Raw genomic sequence first — 19,211 nt, 5'->3', positions numbered from 1 at the left:
GGAGTGAGTGGCTCGCTGGTGTTTGGCGGTCACTCCTCGTTGCATTTTGACTCACAAGACCAACTTAGTAGTTCATTATGGTGTACAAAACATGCAAATACTTATATATAACCTTTGTATATAGTGTAACAACAGCAAAACTATTTGTTTATTGTTTTATGAACACAATAATTGAATCACTAATATGCACACCATAATTTTGAGTACAGCGATGGTTCACACATTTTATAATATAAATATACCACAATTCACTGTATGGAATAATATTACTGCAAAAAAAACTAAGAAAAAATCAATCAGAGACATTGAAATAATTAGGTAATAATATATTTGTGGCAACTGCCGTCTGACAGCTTGGGCGGAGTAGACCTCATCTGGCGAAGGCTCTGCCAACGCCCCTTTTTTGCCACACTTCCCTACCCTATTGCGGCTAAAATATGCCACCTACGATTTTTTTGTTATTTTTTCCATGATCAGGGAACAAAAATGAACACTTCTATAAGACGAAAGAATTTTTTGGAATTTTTTTTTTGTTGCGCCTGTGGGTGTGAATTCCATTTGGGCCCCTAGCGGTTTGAGGGTTAAAGTATGTCATTTTTTGCCATCAACTGGGGTGGGCACCCAGAAAGATAGGCGAACCAAAACGAACAACTAGCTGGTAAAATTGTTACATACATCCAGAAATAGCAAAGAAACTCCTGCAGAAAGAAAAGAAACTAGCATCCCTGCACTGGACTAGTATTCTTGCTTGTTAGCGTATCCCTTCCCCCCCCCCCCCCCAAAGGAAGGGGGAGCTGGCCGCCCATCACCCCAGCTCTAGTTCGGATGTGCTGGGGGTTGCTTCAGTCACATCTGGCTTCGAGTTCCTGTGCTGGATTTTCCCTGTTGGCTGTACCACCTGTGTGGTGTGGTGGCCAGGTGTTCTTATACTTGGAGGTGCATGCGCCTAGGGCATCCTTCCCCTGGGTGCTCCGTAAGTCAGGATTATCTTTCCTGGACGCTCGTAAGTACTACCCTTGTGTGTCAGGGGTTATCTTCCCTAGACGTTCGGGATTCACTCTCCATTTGAGGACTTCATTGCTTGACTATGTCCTTGCCCTTGGGGTAAGTCAGAGGTCTTGGTCTTGCCCTTGGTAGGGGAGTGTTATTTGCTGGGAATGGGGGTACATGGAGGCTGGCGTAGTCTACCTACTATTTATGCGATGGCCGACAATTCTTCTGGCTGCTAGTTTCCTTGTGTGGTTTTGGGTGCTTGTTCTTATTTCATTTGTTTGCATTTTGCCCTATGTAGATGGAGGTGGTCTACTCAGCTACTCATTAAGCTCGCCTAGGTTGTGGTGGCTTTCCTCCTCCATTGCCCCCGAGGTTTCACCGCTGCTACTGGTGGTCGGTTTGCCTGCTTCCTAGCAGGGGGTCGACATTCTTAGCTATTCTTACTGCCTGGGCTTCCTGTAGAGCTGATGTACCCTGTGTGCCCTGGAAAACCCCCGTGGGCTTGGTTGGTAATATGGATCTGTTAGGCCACTCTCGCCTTGTGTGAAGTTGATGGTTGTTTGTCACCCCTGCCTCAGGGTGGTGATCAGCCCTTCTGCCTCCGCCATAAGCCTGTCGAGTCAAGACTTGATCCCCGCTTATATTTCTGTTTACTCATTCCTCGTCTGGGGGATGAGAAGCTTCAGCCTGCGGTGGCATTGCAAGCTCACTTCTCTTTCTTGCAATGTCCCAGGTTAGTTGCCCGGTTGGAGGCACCAAAATTGCCCTGCTTGGGTTTTAGGGACCAGAATTTGGGGGCATTGGTCGCTTCGACCTTGGTTCCATCCACTCCCCCCATCTCTTTCTCTGGGGGTGTAGCTCGCCCTGCTCCTCATTTTCCCTGCTTCTGGCTCCCAAATGGCTGAATGTTTCAGAGTCGGGGAGGGGGTTTAGATTTGGGATGAGGCTCGAGTGGCTTTGGGGGCTGCCTCATCTGATTCAGGCATGATTGTGGTTGAGCCCGTTCTTCCCGCTGAGGCTTCCGGTTCATCCAAGCCACCTTATTTTTCAGAACTTTTCCCTTGGACTCTGCCTTTTCTTCAGGGGTGGTGGGCGTGGAAGAGGTCTCTGCCCCGGGGCCTGTGTTAGGGTTCTTGGGGCTTAGGGTGGGGTGGGGTGGGGTGGGGAGGGGGGGAGAGTCCGTTTGGAGAGCTTGAGCTCCTTTTGACCCTGCTTGGGCCCTTGTGCCTTCAGGACAGAGATTGTTGCTGCAGGGGAAGGTTTTTTGTACCTTCCTGTATAAATTCTAATTAGGAGCAGCTCATCCTCCCCCCCCCCCTCCACTTGGGTTCGTTTTTGGGTGCCTTTAGGTTCCTTGAACTTGTCTTTCCAGAAGTTTTATTCTTCTCAGAGTGTCCCAGGGTAGGTTCAGGAAGCCCTTGGTGGGTACCTCCTGCAAGACCCAGTTTACACCTTGGTGATGGATCCTGTTTTTTTTTTTTTTTTTTTTTTTTTTTAGTTCACATCTTTTTTGAGTCTCGGTTAGGTCATGCCAGGGTTTGCGCCTTCATTGGTCGAGGTAGATCTTTGGTGCTAGTTGTTGCATCTGTCGGCTCCCCAGAACCTTCGATGTCAGATCAGCGCAGTGTTCTCTTTGTGCATTGTTTGACTTCTCTGGGTTTGCGTCTCTTTGCTTGTGCCTGGTCCCATTATTTGTGAGCTTTTTGGGTCGTTTATGTTTATTCCAGCCTCTGGTGGTGTTGGGTGGGTCATCTCCCTGTAGGAGGGGGGGTCAGACCTGAGAGGGCAGCCTTCTTTCCCATCCCTTGGTCGGGTCATCATGGAGTGGCTTCACCTGGGCGGGGTCAAAACGACTTCATTTCTCAAGCAAGTTTCCTGCTTGTTCCCAGTTCTGAAACGGGACTGCGCAGATATCCAGTACATTCTGGACTTGTCTCGTCTAAACCGGTTGATTCCTTGCCGTTCTTTTTAGATGATGACGCTGTCCCAGGTCTGTCTCATCAAGCAGAGTGCTTAGTGTTTTCCCTGGACCTCCGGGATGCCTATTAGCATGTCCCTATTCACCCAGGGTTCAAGGATTGGTTGGGGTTCCAGGTGAGGCGACAGGCTTTCAGCTTTCATTGTCTGCCTTTCGGCTTAAATATGGCACCTCGCGTTTTTACAAGTCTCACTAAGGGTGTAGGGCCCATCTGCGTCTGCTAGGTCTTCGGGTGTTGGCTTACCTTGACTACTGGTTGGTGTGGGCTCCCAACCAGTCTGCTTGTCTGCTAGCCAGGGATCTGGTTCTTTCCCCAGCTTGCCAGGTTCGGGTTCCTAGTGAATTGGAGGAAGTCCCAGTTGGTTTCCATCCCAGGTTTGGACTTGGCTTAACCTCATGTGGGATTCTGAGATGGCATCTTTCATTATCCCTCCTGCAGCTCTACTCTGGCTGCAGTCCTGCCTTCGGCTGTTTTTGAGGGGGACTCGGGTTATTCGGCGGTTGCTTGAGGAGCTGTTCAGGAGTCTGAATTTTCCACTTGTGATTTATCCGTTGGACAAGTTTTAGCTTCAGAGGCTGTTCTGGTATCTTCGGAGCCACCTATTTCGCCAGGCCCACGACTATTGGGTTTGCACTCCGGTGTTCTTGCATTGATTGCTGCGTCACCGGCTTCCTATTCGGATTTTTCAGGGTTTGGTGCCATGGCGCCTTCCCTGTTCCTCGCTCAATGTGTTCAGATGCCTCGTCTACGTGGTTGAGGCTTAGTGACCAGTCCGGCCTGGGGAGTTGAGGCGGTCCTTCCATCAGGCTCACAACACGGTGCGGGAGTTTGCAGTGGCATGGCAGGTACTGCTCTGGATTTGACTTCCTCGGAGCTCTTTGATCCGGCTCCATTTGGATTACCACCCTGTGGTTCATTCTCAATTGTGGGGGTCTCTTCAGTCTGTGGCACTTTGGTGCTGGTCGCTTCGGGTAGCTTTTCTGTCGAATTTTCGGGGTTTAGCTCTCTGCGCTGTTCACTTTCAAGGCGTGTTCAGTGCTCTGGCAAATGGCTTGTCACACTTCACTCCTCTTTCCACAGAGTGGACAATCGATGCTGCGTCCTTCCTTTGGCTTTACTAAACATTCGAGTGCCTGTAGGTGGACCTCTTTGCATCGGAGTGGTCTCGGCATCTTCCATTGTACATGGTGCCATTCCTCGAATGCAAGGCCGTCGCAATGGATGCTATTTTGCAGGATTGTTCGAGGTGGGGGTTCCTGTATTTCGTTCCTCTGGTCCAGCTGTTGCTCTAGGTCCTGGCTCGCTTAGAATCCTATCGGGGAAGAGTTCTCCGAGCTCCATAGTGGCTGGCCTAGCCTCATTTTCAGGTGCTGCTTGCTCGGTGTCCAAACCCAGGCGTCTTTCCGTGACTCCGCCTACTACCAACAGATCGACCCAGTGCTGGTAGGAGGCGAACCTTGCTGGTTCGCTTTACTGCTCCGCACTTCGCGTCTGGTCTTTTTGACATGGGTGTATCACCATTTCTATGGTGATCAAGTGGCTTCTTTGATGGTGTCCTGCCTGTGGTCTTCTTCCCGGCGACAGTATGAAGTCTCTCGACTGTCTTTCTGTGGTTTTCTTTCTCTACAAAGGTTTTTTCTCTTCAGCGTCTCATGCCGAATACTGCTGCTTCTTAACACACAGCATTGGCAGAGCTTCTCCAGCTTGAATTGAGGGAGATGGTACTTCTGCTCCATTCCGCAAGATTTCACTTCCGTTTTTTCACCTTCAGCCTGCTCATGCTCCGTCTGAGTCTTTCTGGTCTTTGGACTGGTTTTTTCTTTTCTTTTCTTCTCCTCATTAGGGGGTGGCTCATTTGGTTGGTGATTGTTTTTGGAAGGCCGTATTTTTGTTGGCCTTGGCCTCTGGAGCTGGGGTTGGGGAGCTTCATGCTCTCCTCTGGTACCGAGAATTCTGTTCCTTTGGTCCGGAGGGTCATTTTGTTTGGTTGCAGCCTCCTTCTGTAGCGAAGAATGAGATGGCAGGCATCTGAAGGGCTTCCGAGTTGAATGCTCTCAGGCCCTTAACCTCAAGTTTTTGTCCCATACTTCTTTGGGAGCGGATAGGCGCACACTCCTCTCTTTACATTCCTCTCTCGTTCTTTCTAAACTCGATTATAGTTGCCATCCTTACTCATCTGCTTCTTCTTCTACTCTTCGTCCTTTTGATGCTTTACACCCTACTGGGTTGTCTCTCAGCTGTGGTGCCTTTCATTAGACTCCTGCCCTCAGCTTGTATGTTGACACTGGCTTCCTATCTCTCCAGGACCGCCATGATTGCTACTGTCTTCGCTACATTGCGTGGTCCTTAAAACATCCTCACTCTTCCGTCTGTCGTGCTTTGACTTTTACCCCTCCGGTAGTTCCTGTTCCTCTTCACCACCTCCCTCTTTCTGTCTGGTTGTCTCACTTGCAGGATTCTCTTTCAGTTTGTATTACCAATATTTCTCCTTGTATTGTTCCATCCTTTCCCCCGTGGAGGATTCCAATTCCAAAATTCTGTACATCCCTGACCCACATCACTAAAGCTTTTACCCCTCCTCCAGTTCTGAAATGCTTTTTCCTTGAACACTTTTCTTCACACTCCCGCTCCATTTCCATCTTCACCGATGGGTCTAAGTCTGCAGACAGTGTAGGCTACTGTTGTTTTTCCTGATCACACTTGTGTGTGTCGCCTACCTCCGGAGACTAGCATCTTCGCGGCAGAACTTTATCCTATCCTCTCTGCTCTTCATCTCCTGCTTTCTCATTGTTAATCCTCCTTTGAGGTTGTAGTCGACTCTCGTAGTACCCTTATGGCTCTGATGTCCTTTAATCCAGTCCATCCGGTGATTGTCGAGATTCAACATTGGCTATTTCTTATCTCCAGTAAATTTAAGTCAGTAGAGTTTTGCTGGGTTCCCAGCCATTTTGGTGTCTCTTTAAATCAGCGTGCAGATGCTACTGCTAAGAAAGCTATCCACTCTTGTGCCATCTCCTGTAAAGATATTCCTTATTCCGACTTTTACCCCAGTTACTCATTCCTCCATCCTTGCCCGTTGGCAGAGTTGTTGGTCTTCTGTTGCTGGTAACAAACTGTGTACTCTTAAGAATAGTGTCCCTATGGCCCTTCTCCTACCACCGTAACCGGCGGTGGGAAACAGCATTGGCAAGGTTGCACATTGGCCATACACACTTAACTCACGGTTACTTAATGGAGCGCTGCCCTGCTCCTTATTGTCCAAATTGCATTTTCCCTCTTACAGTCGTACATATTCTTGTTGAATGTCCTGACTTTCAGGACGAGAGTGTCTTGCTTTCTGACCGTCCCTCGCGGTCACTTGTCCCTCGATAGAATTCTTGGTGAATCGGATACTTTTGATATCGTTTGCCTTATGCGTTTCTGTTCTCGTATTGGCATCCTTGGTGATATTTAGCACTCTCTGATTATTCCAAACATTTGATGGTGCTACATAGCCTTCCTGGTTTGGTGCCTTCTTTTGATAATTACCTAATTCTGAAGAGATTCAGTGGTGGTGGATGCTTGGTTAGTTCAGCTAAGGATGCATCATGTGTTGTGTGAGATGGCAGCTTTGCACTGTTACCTGCGGGTCACTGGTTCAATGCTGATGGACGCTCTTTGGGTGGATCCAGTTTCCTTGGTTACCATTTCCTGGGTTAGTGTGTTTCAGGTTGTCCACAGTGTCTTATAAGTCCAACCAGCCGGCGGTCTACCCTCATAACATACGGAAGTATCCTCTGGTCTTGTGTGGCTTTGGGGCATCTGTCGAGGCTATCGACAGATGGATAGTTACCTGGTTACCTTACCTAACTACCTTATCTGTGGGTCGTTAGCTTCATGGAGCCAACGGAGCTTCCCCAGAAAACTAGTGTTGAATGTAATGAAACGCCATTTTTCTGGGACAGCCCCGGAGGCTCCCTGATACCCTCCCTCTGGTCGGCGGTTTTTACATCATGCCAAGAACTGGGGTGGTGGGTGGCCGGCTTTCCCTTCCCCCCCCCCCCTTTTCGCTCTAACGAATGAGAGTACTAGTTGAGTGAAGGGTTGCTAGTTTTTATTTTATTCTATTTCTGCAAGAGTTTCTTTACTCTTTCTGGCTGTAGGTCGCAATTTTACCAGCTAGTTGTTTGTTTTGGTTTGCTTATCTTTTTGGGTGCCCACTCTGGTTGATGGTGGAATACGGCATACGTACTTTAAATGTAAAATACTCATACACCTTTGTGCCCTGCACCTTTGAGGGGACCACGTTCTGGCTCATGGTTCTCGGTAGTCATAAGGACTCGTGTCGCTGATGACCCCAAACTAATACAGTGGCACCTCGACTTACGATTGCCCCTACTTACAATAATTTTGAGTTACAATGTAAATTTCATCGAAAAATGCGACTCGACATCTGATGGTGTCATTGGCTTACGATATTTGTTGGTACATGTTTGGGTCAACCGAGCGCGTGGTTCCCGGTCACGCGGTTCGACCTGCCTCAGTTTACTACAGCTGCCAGCTTAGTGACGATCGCGCTTATAAGAAATTCCGCGTTTGTGGTGATTTTTTGCATTTTGAACATTAAAGTAATTATATATCACACCATGAGTCCCAGGAAAGTCAGTGGTAAGGCTCAACATATGAGATCCCATGTAAGAATGACCATAGAGCAAAAACAAGAGATCATTCGTAAATATGAAAATAGTGTGCGGATTGTTGAACTGGCTAGTCAGTACAACAAATCTCAGTTAACGATATCCACCATACTGGCTAAGAAAATGGACATTATGGGTGCTAAAGTGGTAAAAGGCGTATCAATAATCACGAAACGTAGAACACAAACACTTGAAGATGTTGAACAGTTATTATTAATTGGATACACAACAAGGAATTAGCGGGTGATAGCGTATCGGAGGCCATCATTTGTGGAAAGGCAAGAAAATTGCATGAAGACCTTTTAAAGAAAACCCCTGGAACGAGTGATGCAGAAGTAAAAGAGTTTAAGGCGAGCAGGGGATGGTTTGAGAAATTTAGAAAAAGAAGTGGAATTCATAGTGTTGTGAGGCATGGGGAGGCTGTAAGCTCAGACAAACCAGCGGCTGAAAGATTCATTGGCGAATTTAAAGATTTTGTGCAGAGTGAAGCCTACCTACCACAACAAGTGTTTAATTGTGAAGAGACAGGGCTATTCTGGAAAAGATTGCCAAAGAAAACATACATTACCAAGGAGGAGAAGTCATTGCCTGGACACAAGCCTATGAAAGATTGGCTTACTCTTGTGTTGTGTGGTAATGTGAGCGGCGATTTGACAGCTGAGGAAATTTCTTCAGGGGAGGATGTGCCAGTACAGAATGTCTCTTCCTCAACAATTAAGAAAATGTGTGCAGCATGGGAAGAATTGCAAACCTTTGCTGACACGACTCGCCCAAATCAAGCTGCAGTAGGTCGTTGCCTTAACCTATTCAATGACACTGTGATGCATCATTACAGACAAATGTTAAAACGAAGGGAAAAACAAATGTATCTTGACAAATTTGTAGTGAGACAAACACTGAACCACAACCAGGTCCTAGTGGTATTCAGGCAAAACGTAGGAGAGAGAGAGTACCCCAGAGAAAACATTACTGCCTGATGTGATAATGGAAGGAGACTCCCCTTCCAAACAGTAACAACTCTCCTCCTTCCCCCCTCATTACCATCTTCCATACACCATCAAGAACCCTCCATAAAGGTAAGAGTAACTTTGGTACTGTATTATAGTTAAAAAAAAACATTGTATTAGGTATAAAATATTTTTTATGTTAATATTTTGGAAGGTGGGGAACGGATTAATTCAAATCCCTTTATTTCTTATGGGAAAAATCGCTTCGACTTCCGATATTTCGACTTACGATCCGTCTCTGGGAACGGATTAGCATCGTAAGTCGAGGCCCCATTGTATAACCCATATGAGTTCTGATAGCTTCAGAGAGCCTCCTGGGCTTCGCCCAGAAAATGGCGTTTCATTACATTCGATGCTGGTTTTATAAGTAGAGTATCTAAGTGTCTAGACAGCCAGACAGGAATACATTTGAGACTTACTGTATAATACTAGATTGGTTTTCTTTTTAAATATTTTTTCTTCCTGCTTGCTTCTAGTGCTTTGATGCATTTGGCTGCCTTCATGTAACACATGAAACAAAATTATTCTTATTTGGTCATTTTGCATCCAAGTTAGTGCACCTTAAGGTTCTAGGCCACAGCTATATGAAGTTATATCTCTAGAATCCACATACACCAGCTTATAACATTGGACTTCTGGGTTGCTGAAATCTCGTACAAGGTGGAGTTTAATATGAGAGTACTGTATATATGAAATTCGATATACAGTATGGATGTCAGATGGGGTTTGCCACTTGGTGTGAACTATTTCTCGAAATATATATAAGATACTATGTAGTTGATAGTTCTGACGGCTTTGGACAACTTTGCGTTAAACATTTAATGTCACTCGCAGGTAAATTGTGCAGTTATGCTTTTACTGAACATTTGGGTGACACTATTAGTGGCTCAAATTTATTCTTATTTATCACAAATGCCTGAATAGCATTAGGTCTGACAAGTAAATTAGCAAACACTATTTCTGAAAGTTCTTCTGTATATTTGTGATTATCATTTGTATAGTTTTGCTTAGTTCAGGCTGTTTCACACACTTTATGTATGAACTGATAACAAGTTCCTCTGATGCTGATGAACTAATTGTCATGATTGTTATTGTTTGGGGTTTAAAGGGAGGAAGTTAATTAGCATGGATTACACTAGAGCAAGAGACCACACAACATCTTTCTGAGACGGTGCTTCCAGCAGTCCTTCATGTACTTTGTGCTGCCTTATTGGCCAAATGCTTTCCTCTTCATCTTGTAATACGAACATGATTTTCTATGACTATATCGAGTGTGATTTTTCTTGCTTAATATTTATTTTAAATAAACAAATTTCCCCCTTCAAATTTGTAGTATCTCGCCCCTTTCCTGTTTCCAGATAAACTCCTGTAGTATGTTTTCTTTAACCCCCAGGATCTGAGTCATCTGACAGAAGGCATGCCAGGCGACATCCTCTCCTACTGTGATCGTGAAGACATGGTATGTTGGCAGCATCCCTTGGAGCATCCAGTCTGGTCATCAGTTTTTGTTGTTTCTTCCCCTGAGCCTCTTTGTCTTCATATTTCCACACATGAAGCCGTTCATCTTTTTCTCGCCACAACATGGAGACATTTTCTATAACAATCCTTGTGCATGAACCTCAACTTCTGTTTGTATGAATATAGGTATTTAATCAATGCAGCTAATTTTCTGATTTGATTAATAATCAGAGCAGAAATGTTCTATAAAATCTTTGTTAATTATGGTTGAATAATACAACATAGTAATCGTATATGTATTTGTATTGAGACTGCATTGCAATAATTATGAAAATTGGTAAGTGAGCTTTGTTTATTACTACTTGAAGGAGTGTCTTGTGCGTCCCAGCCGTGCTGACTCGGCGTCTGTGTTCTAACCTGTGTTCGAACCATAACGAACAGCTTATGGTTCTGTCATCATTATTATTATTTTTATTACCACTGTTTTTTCTACTGTCATGAGGTATCATTTTGGAACAAGATTGAGCAGTAGCAGCAGCAGTAGAAAAATAAGGTAAAGACATGACAGAATTAAACCTATTTATTTTAATGCTGCTTTGTTTGCAGATATCTTGAGAATGCCCCTTTGTTATTTGAAACATGAAACACCTATGATTGTTCATAAAGAGCCTTTTGAAAATTGGAACAAACTATACGGTGCAGAGATGATGTGTTTCATGTGTAATTAGTTTCTTGACTCAGGCTCCCTGACTTCCCTTGACTACAGCACTCCTCCATGGTTTATACTTTGCATACCCCCGGTGTGCAGAAAAAAAATTCCCATAAAATTTTCTCCTAATATTGTTAAAAGGCATTTCCTGAATGTGTGTGTAATTACCAAAGTGTAGTTACAGGATGAGTGTTACGCTTGTGGTGTCCCGTATACCCAGCACTCTGTCATATAATGCTTTGAAACTACTGAAGTTTTTGGCCTCCACCACCTTCTCACTTAACTTGTTGCAACCGTCTACCACTTTGTTTGCGAAAGTGAATTTTCTTATTTCTCTGGCATCTTTGTTTAATTAGTTTAAATCTATGACATCTTGTTCTTGAAGTTCCAGGTCTCGGGAAATTTTCCCTATCAATTTTGTCAATTCCTGTTACTATTTTGTATGTAGTGATCATATCACCTCTTTTTCTTCTGTCTTTTAGTTTTGGCATATTTAATGCCTCTAACCTCTTCTCGTAACTTTCGCCCTGCAATTCTGGGAGCCACTTGGTAGCATGTCTTTGCATCTTTTCCAGTTTGTTGATGTGCTTCTTAAGATATGGGTACCACACAACCACTGCATATTCTAGCTTTGCCCCAACAAAAGTCGTGAACAATTTTAGTATTTCCCCATCCGTGTATTTAAAAGCAATTCTGAAGTTAGAAAGCGTAGCATAGGCTCCTCGCACAACGTTCTTTGTTGTCCTCAGGTGATAAAAACTATCTAGAACCAACCCATCAGAATTCTTTAAAGATTTCTCACATAATATATAGGTTGTGTGGGGTCTGTTCTCCTATTCCACATTCCATAACATGGCATTCATTCACATTAAATTCCATATGCCAAGTGGTGCTCCATATACTTATTTTGTCCAGGTCTTCTTGAAGGGCATGACAATCATCTAAGTTTCTTATCCTTCCTATTATCTTAGCATCATCAGCAAACATGTTCATATAATTCTGTATTCCATCTGGTAGATCATTTAGGTAGACAATGAACATCACTGGTGCAAGAACTGAACCCTGTGGTACTCCACTTGTAACGTTTCTCCAGTCCGATACATTGCCTCTGATTACTGCCCTCATTTTTCTATGTCAAAATTTTTCATTCATGTTAGAAGTTTACCTGTCGCCCCTCCAATATTTTCCAGTTTCCAGAACAACCTCTTCTGTGGAACTCTGTTGAACGTCTTTTTTTTTAGGTCCAGATAGATGCTGTCAACCCAACCATCTCTTTCCTCTAAAATCTCTGTAGCTCGATCGTTGAAACTGAGTAAATTAGATACACAGGATCTTCCAGATCGAAAACCATACTGTCTGATATTATATAATCTCTCTCCAGGTGTTCTACCCATTTAGTTTTTATTATTTTTTCCAATATTTTTACAATTACACTTGTCAATGATACAGGTCTATAATTGAGGGGGTCTTCCCTGCTGCCACTTTTGTAGATTGGAACTAAGTTATGTGTGTGTGTGTGTGTGTGTGTGTGTGTGTGTGTGTGTGTGTGTGTGGTATGGGGGGTGGCAGGGAGAAGGAATGTGTGAGAGACTGACTTTGGCTGTGGTGAAGCCTGAAAAGTCAGAAGATTCGTGAGCATTTATTCAGCATTCGCCCCGTGGCTGTCTGCTCAGCTCTGCCATGGGGTGGGAGTTGCTGCAAAGCTATATTAAGATATTTATTACAATGTATCAGATTTGTTTTATCTAAGTTTTCCAGTAATATTCAATAGTGTCATTTGACAAATTTATTTAATAAAATGTGCTGAACATCAGAATGCTCCAATATATTGCCAAAATGCCAAATCTAGAAAGAAATCTGGATAATGGGACATTAGGTTATGTAAATTTTCAAGAACTACACGTTTCAAGATCTACGGTATCAAACAAGAAGGCAAAGCACAATGAGGCAAGTTGAATTTTCTCTCTCAAATTATTTTTTTTATTTATATTGTGTGGAAACTAGAATTATGTTGGTTGTGGTACAAAAAATTTGTGAGTAGTCATTTTTGAACCTCCCGGTAAGAATTCTGCTTATCTGGATGTACAGTAATTACCTAAGTGTAGTTACAGGATGAGAGCTACGCTCGTGGTGTTCCGCCTTCTCAGCACTGTCATATAGCTGTTTGAAACTACCAACGATCTTGGCCTCCTCCACCTCACTTAACTTGTTCCAACCGTCTATGCCAAAAAAAAAAAAGAATCCTTGTTCTTGAAGTTGCTGGTTTCAGGAATTCCTCGTGGTAAATTTGGTTGATTCCTGTTATTATTTTGCAAATGGTGATCATATCTCCCCTCTTTCTTTTATCTTTTAGATTTGTCATATTTAATGTGTCTAGGCTCTCTTCATAACTTTGTTTTTCAGCTCTGGAAGCCATTTTGTAACATGCCTTTGTGCCTTTTCCAGTTTATTGATATGCTTCTTGATACAACTGCATATTCCAGTTTTGATCTCTGACAAGTCATGAACATTTTCTTTACTATTTCCCCGTCCAAGTAATTAATAGTGATTCTGAAGTTGGAAGGTGTTGCATGTGTTCTTTGCACAATGTCCTTTATGTGAACAAATGAAGGGAAGGGTGTAGCGTAGTGTAGTGTCCTTCATGTGTTCCTCTGGTGACAGTCCACTATCCAGAACCACCCCTAGATCTCTTTGTTAGTTCTTTAAGGACTTTCCACATAATTTGCAAGTTGTGTGTGTGGTCTGTTTTGTTTTATTCCACATTCCATAACATTACATTTTGGGGGTGGGGAGCCCCGTTGGCTTCCCAGAGCTCTCCAGGCTGAATTTGCTAATATTAAACTTTGGCATCAGTCAGTGCGAATGGAGTTCTTAGGCCTACTGGGAACCATGAGCCAGAACCTGGCCTCCTTGGAGAGGCACGAGGAGCAATAAATGGCTTATAGAAACCTCCATATAGTTGGAAGCATTCTATGTCTACCATCGACCGGGTCAGGTACCCAGAAAGGTAAGCATCCCAAAACAAACCCCTATTCTGGTTAAGAAATTACTTCTGGGAGCCAAACTAGTGGACAGAACTCCCCAAACAAAAATGAGCAAACGAGCACGTCGTTGCCATGTCACCTCGCCGCAAGGGGGAACCCCAAACCCCTTGCGCTGGCTACCCAAGACCCCAGTTTTAAGGCTGATGCGCTAGGTGGAAGTTGTGTACTCTGGCTCCTAAATTGGTCCTCAGCTCTGTGCCTGTGTGGTGTGGTGGCTATCTTATTGGGGGGGGGGGGGGTGCGCGAGCCAGGAGTAATTCTTCAGTACTCGGACTGCATGCACTTAGGATTCCCTTCCCTAGGTGCCTGGTAAGTACTGCCCTTGGGGCTTGGGGCCTCCTTCCACAAGTTCCTTGGTTTCTGTCTCTGCTTCGCCGTTTGCTGCTTGGCTTTTGGCCGCCCTTTGTATGCTGCGGTGTTCTGGCATCCTTGTTCACCATAGGGGGTAAGAGGCAGTTTGCACTAGTAGAGGTGCAGGGTACTGCGCAGCTAGTTATCTCCTCTCATAGTGACCGGCTCTGTTCCGCCTGGGTACGCTGTCCTCTTGCAGGGTTTTCTTTTTCTTTTCCTGCCTGGTAGAGGGCATCTGCCTTTGGTTGTTGCCCCCAGTATATAGGGCATATGCTTCTCTATTCTGGTGGTACACCCCTGCTAGGTCCCCGTAAGTGTACACGTCTTGGGGATTCAGTTAAAGTTGTTGGTAGACTTGGGCGCCGGTTAGCAGTACCCTGCCTGGGCTTCCCTGAATGTGAGTTCAGTCTAGGGACCCTGAGAATCCCCACGGGGGCATGCGTGTCGGATGGATGTGACCTCTGAGTTTTCCCCCCTCGCTTTATGGAAGAGAGAGGGTTGCTCTGTCCCCTTGTCTCAAGAGTGACATTGTTTTTGCCTTGGTCACGCTGTCTGCTGGGTCGGTGATGCTTTCGACCCAGAGTCCTGCAAGTTTTGTTGCTTGCTGGTGACTCAGTTTACCCAGTCTACTGATGACAAGATTCGGGTACAGGAGGTGCAGGCATTGCACGTTAGGTTTAGGTTGTTGCAATGCGCTCAATTGGTTGCTGACCCAGAAGCCCCAAGGCTGCTTGTTTTGGTTATAGGGACTTGTGGGTGTTGGTAGCTTTGGGCCCTGGTTCAGTCTGCACCCCCTTCGTCCTTCCCCTACTGTGGTTCAGTCTGGTCACCCCCCTTCCCCCCTCCTGCTTCTGGCTCCGAAACATCTGAGGGTTTCGGGGTCGGGGCAGGGTTTAGATGTAGTTGAGACTAGCGGTCTTGGGGGATGCCCCTTCCGGGTTGGCGACGGAGGAGTCGAGTCATTCCTCCCTGCTGAAGCATCTGGGTCTGACCAGTGGGCCCCCTTTCATCTGGCTTCTACGGATGTGCCAGCCTTTTCTTTTGAGGCCGGGGCTTTGGGAGATGACGTTACCCCAGGGCCTGATGTGTTGGTTCCCCGGGCAGGGGAAGCAGGGCGCGGTGTCGGGGATGCCTGAGCAGGGCACGGAGTCGGGGACCCCTGAGCAGTGCGCGGTGTCACAGGCACTGGAGCAGAGCGCGGTGTCACAGGCCCCGGAGCAGAGCGCGGTGTCACAGGCCCCGGAGCAGAGCGCGGTGTCACAGGCCCCGGAGCAGAGCGCGGTGTCACAGGCCCCGGAGCAGAGCGCGGTGTCACAGGCCCCGGAGCAGAGCGCGGTGTCACAGGCCCCGGAGCAGAGCGCGGTGTCACAGGCCCCGGAGCAGAGCGCGGTGTCACAGGCCCCGGAGCAGAGCGCGGTGTCACAGGCCCCGGAGCAGAGCGCGGTGTCACAGGCCCCGGAGCAGAGCGCGGTGTCACAGGCCCCGGAGCAGAGCGCGGTGTCACAGGCCCCGGAGCAGAGCGCGGTGTCACAGGCCCCGGAGCAGAGCGCGGTGTCACAGGCCCCGGAGCAGAGCGCGGTGTCACAGGCCCCGGAGCAGAGCGCGGTGTCACAGGCCCCGGAGCAGAGCGCGGTGTCACAGGCCCCGGAGCAGAGCGCGGTGTCACAGGCCCCGGAGCAGAGCGCGGTGTCACAGGCCCCGGAGCAGAGCGCGGTGTCACAGGCCCCGGAGCAGAGCGCGGTGTCACAGGCCCCGGAGCAGAGCGCGGTGTCACAGGCCCCGGAGCAGGGCAGTGTGTCACAGGCCCCGGAGCAGGGCAGTGTGTCACAGGCCCCGGAGCAGGGCAGTGTGTCACAGGCCCCGGAGCAGGGCAGTGTGTCACAGGCCCCGGAGCAGGGCAGTGTGTCACAGGCCCCGGAGCAGGGCAGTGTGTCACAGGCCCCGGAGCAGGGCAGTGTGTCACAGGCCCCGGAGCAGGGCAGTGTGTCACAGGCCCCGGAGCAGGGCAGTGTGTCACAGGCCCCGGAGCAGGGCAGTGTGTCACAGGCCCCGGAGCAGGGCAGTGTGTCACAGGCCCCGGAGCAGGGCAGTGTGTCACAGGCCCCGGAGCAGGGCAGTGTGTCACAGGCCCCGGAGCAGGGCAGTGTGTCACAGGCCCCGGAGCAGGGCAGTGTGTCACAGGCCCCGGAGCAGGGCAGTGTGTCACAGGCCCCGGAGCAGGGCAGTGTGTCACAGGCCCCGGAGCAGGGCAGTGTGTCACAGGCCCCGGAGCAGGGCAGTGTGTCACAGGCCCCGGAGCAGGGCAGTGTGTCACAGGCCCCGGAGCAGGGCAGTGTGTCACAGGCCCCGGAGCAGGGCAGTGTGTCACAGGCCCCGGAGCAGGGGGCAGTGTGTCACAGGCCCCGGAGCAGGGGGCAGTGTGTCACAGGCCCCGGAGCAGGGCAGTGTGTCACAGGCCCCGGAGCAGGGCAGTGTGTCACAGGCCCCGGAGCAGGGCAGTGTGTCACAGGCCCCGGAGCAGGGCAGTGTGTCACAGGCCCCGGAGCAGGGCAGTGTGTCACAGGCCCCGGAGCAGGGCAGTGTGTCACAGGCCCCGGAGCAGGGCAGTGTGTCACAGGCCCCGGAGCAGGGCAGTGTGTCACAGGCCCCGGAGCAGGGCAGTGTGTCACAGGCCCCGGAGCAGGGCAGTGTGTCACAGGCCCCGGAGCAGGGCAGTGTGTCACAGGCCCCGGAGCAGGGCAGTGTGTCACAGGCCCCGGAGCAGGGCAGTGTGTCACAGGCCCCGGAGCAGGGCAGTGTGTCACAGGCCCCGGAGCAGGGCAGTGTGTCACAGGCCCCGGAGCAGGGCAGTGTGTCACAGGCCCCGGAGCAGGGCAGTGTGTCACAGGCCCCGGAGCAGGGCAGTGTGTCACAGGCCCCGGAGCAGGGCAGTGTGTCACAGGCCCCGGAGCAGGGCAGTGTGTCACAGGCCCCGGAGCAGGGCAGTGTGTCACAGGCCCCGGAGCAGGGCAGTGTGTCACAGGCCCCGGAGCAGGGCAGTGTGTCACAGGCCCCGGAGCAGGGCAGTGTGTCACAGGCCCCGGAGCAGGGCAGTGTGTCACAGGCCCCGGAGCAGGGCAGTGTGTCACAGGCCCCGGAGCAGGGCAGTGTGTCACAGGCCCCGGAGCAGGGCAGTGTGTCACAGGCCCCGGAGCAGGGCAGTGTGTCACAGGCCCCGGAGCAGGGCAGTGTGTCACAGGCCCCGGAGCAGGGCAGTGTGTCACAGGCCCCGGAGCAGGGCAGTGTGTCACAGGCCCCGGAGCAGGGCAGTGTGTCACAGGCCCCGGAGCAGGGCAGTGTGTCACAGGCCCCGGAGCAGGGCAGTGTGTCACAGGCCCCGGAGCAGGGCAGTGTGTCACAGGCCCCGGAGCAGGGCAGTGTGTCACAGGCCCCGGAGCAGGGCAGTGTGTCACAGGCCCCGGAGCAGGGCAGTGTGTCACAGGCCCCGGAGCAGGGCAGTGTGTCACAGGCCCCGGAGCAGGGCAGTGTGTCACAGGCCCCGGAGCAGGGCAGTGTGTCACAGGCCCCGGAGCAGGGCAGTGTGTCACAGGCCCCGGAGCAGGGCAGTGTGTCACAGGCCCCGGAGCAGGGCAGTGTGTCACAGGCCCCGGAGCAGGGCAGTGTGTCACAGGCCCCGGAGCAGGGCAGTGTGTCACAGGCCCCGGAGCAGGGCAGTGTGTCACAGGCCCCGGAGCAGGGCAGTGTGTCACAGGCCCCGGAGCAGGGCAGTGTGTCACAGGCCCCGGAGCAGGGCAGTGTGTCACAGGCCCCGGAGCAGGGCAGTGTGTCACAGGCCCCGGAGCAGGGCAGTGTGTCACAGGCCCCGGAGCAGGGCAGTGTGTCACAGGCCCCGGAGCAGGGCAGTGTGTCACAGGCCCCGGAGCAGGGCAGTGTGTCACAGGCCCCGGAGCAGGGCAGTGTGTCACAGGCCCCGGAGCAGGGCAGTGTGTCACAGGCCCCGGAGCAGGGCAGTGTGTCACAGGCCCCGGAGCAGGGCAGTGTGTCACAGGCCCCGGAGCAGGGCAGTGTGTCACAGGCCCCGGAGCAGGGCAGTGTGTCACAGGCCCCGGAGCAGGGCAGTGTGTCACAGGCCCCGGAGCAGGGCAGTGTGTCACAGGCCCCGGAGCAGGGCAGTGTGTCACAGGCCCCGGAGCAGGGCAGTGTGTCACAGGCCCCGGAGCAGGGCAGTGTGTCACAGGCCCCGGAGCAGGGCAGTGTGTCACAGGCCCCGGAGCAGGGCAGTGTGTCACAGGCCCCGGAGCAGGGCAGTGTGTCACAGGCCCCGGAGCAGGGCAGTGTGTCACAGGCCCCGGAGCAGGGCAGTGTGTCACAGGCCCCGGAGCAGGGCAGTGTGTCACAGGCCCCGGAGCAGGGCAGTGTGTCACAGGCCCCGGAGCAGGGCACAGTGTCACAGGCCCCGGAGCAGGGCACAGTGTCACAGGCCCCGGAGCAGGGCACAGTGTCACAGGCACCGGAGCAGGGCACAGTGTCACAGGCCCCGGAGCAGGGCAGTGTGTCACAGGCCCCGGAGCAGGGCAGTGTGTCACAGGCCCCGGAGCAGGGCAGTGTGTCACAGGCCCCGGAGCAGGGCACAGTGTCACAGGCCCCGGAGCAGGGCACAGTGTCACAGGCACCGGAGCAGGGCACAGTGTCACAGGCACCGGAGCAGGGCACAGTGTCACAGGCACCGGAGCAGGGCACAGTGTCACAGGCACCGGAGCAGGGCACAGTGTCACAGGCACCGGAGCAGGGCACAGTGTCACAGGCACCGGAGCAGGGCACAGTGTCACAGGCACCGGAGCAGGGCACAGTGTCGGGGGTGCCGCAGCAGAGTGCGGTCCCTGGCAGAGGGACACAAACAAAACAAGGCCCCAAAATCTGTTGGTATTACAGATGGGCTACCTGTAAGCATGGGGAATCGGGAAGAATAAATGGAACATGTACACACGATCACC

The 19,211-nt window shown here is 50.2% G+C and overlaps 1 protein-coding gene across 2 annotated transcripts in view; it reads left to right on the top strand.

The window, feature by feature from the left end:
• LOC123757268 (glycerophosphocholine phosphodiesterase GPCPD1) overlaps positions 1-19,211 on the top strand; it is a 182,842-nt gene that overhangs the window by 125,060 nt on the left and 38,571 nt on the right. The window contains exon 11 of one of the 2 annotated variants that reach the window (XM_045740805.2): positions 10,049-10,114. The exons of the other annotated variant lie outside the window; for it this stretch is intronic. Coding sequence (XP_045596761.1) covers positions 10,049-10,114 — 66 coding nt within the window. The remainder of the gene's footprint in view (positions 1-10,048; positions 10,115-19,211) is intronic. 2 annotated transcript variants of the gene reach the window in all.

Source organism: Procambarus clarkii, chromosome 13 (genome assembly GCF_040958095.1).
Source record: "Procambarus clarkii isolate CNS0578487 chromosome 13, FALCON_Pclarkii_2.0, whole genome shotgun sequence".
Taxonomy (NCBI): Eukaryota; Metazoa; Arthropoda; class Malacostraca; order Decapoda; family Cambaridae; genus Procambarus; species Procambarus clarkii.
This window is presented reverse-complemented; position numbering and strand designations above follow the sequence as displayed.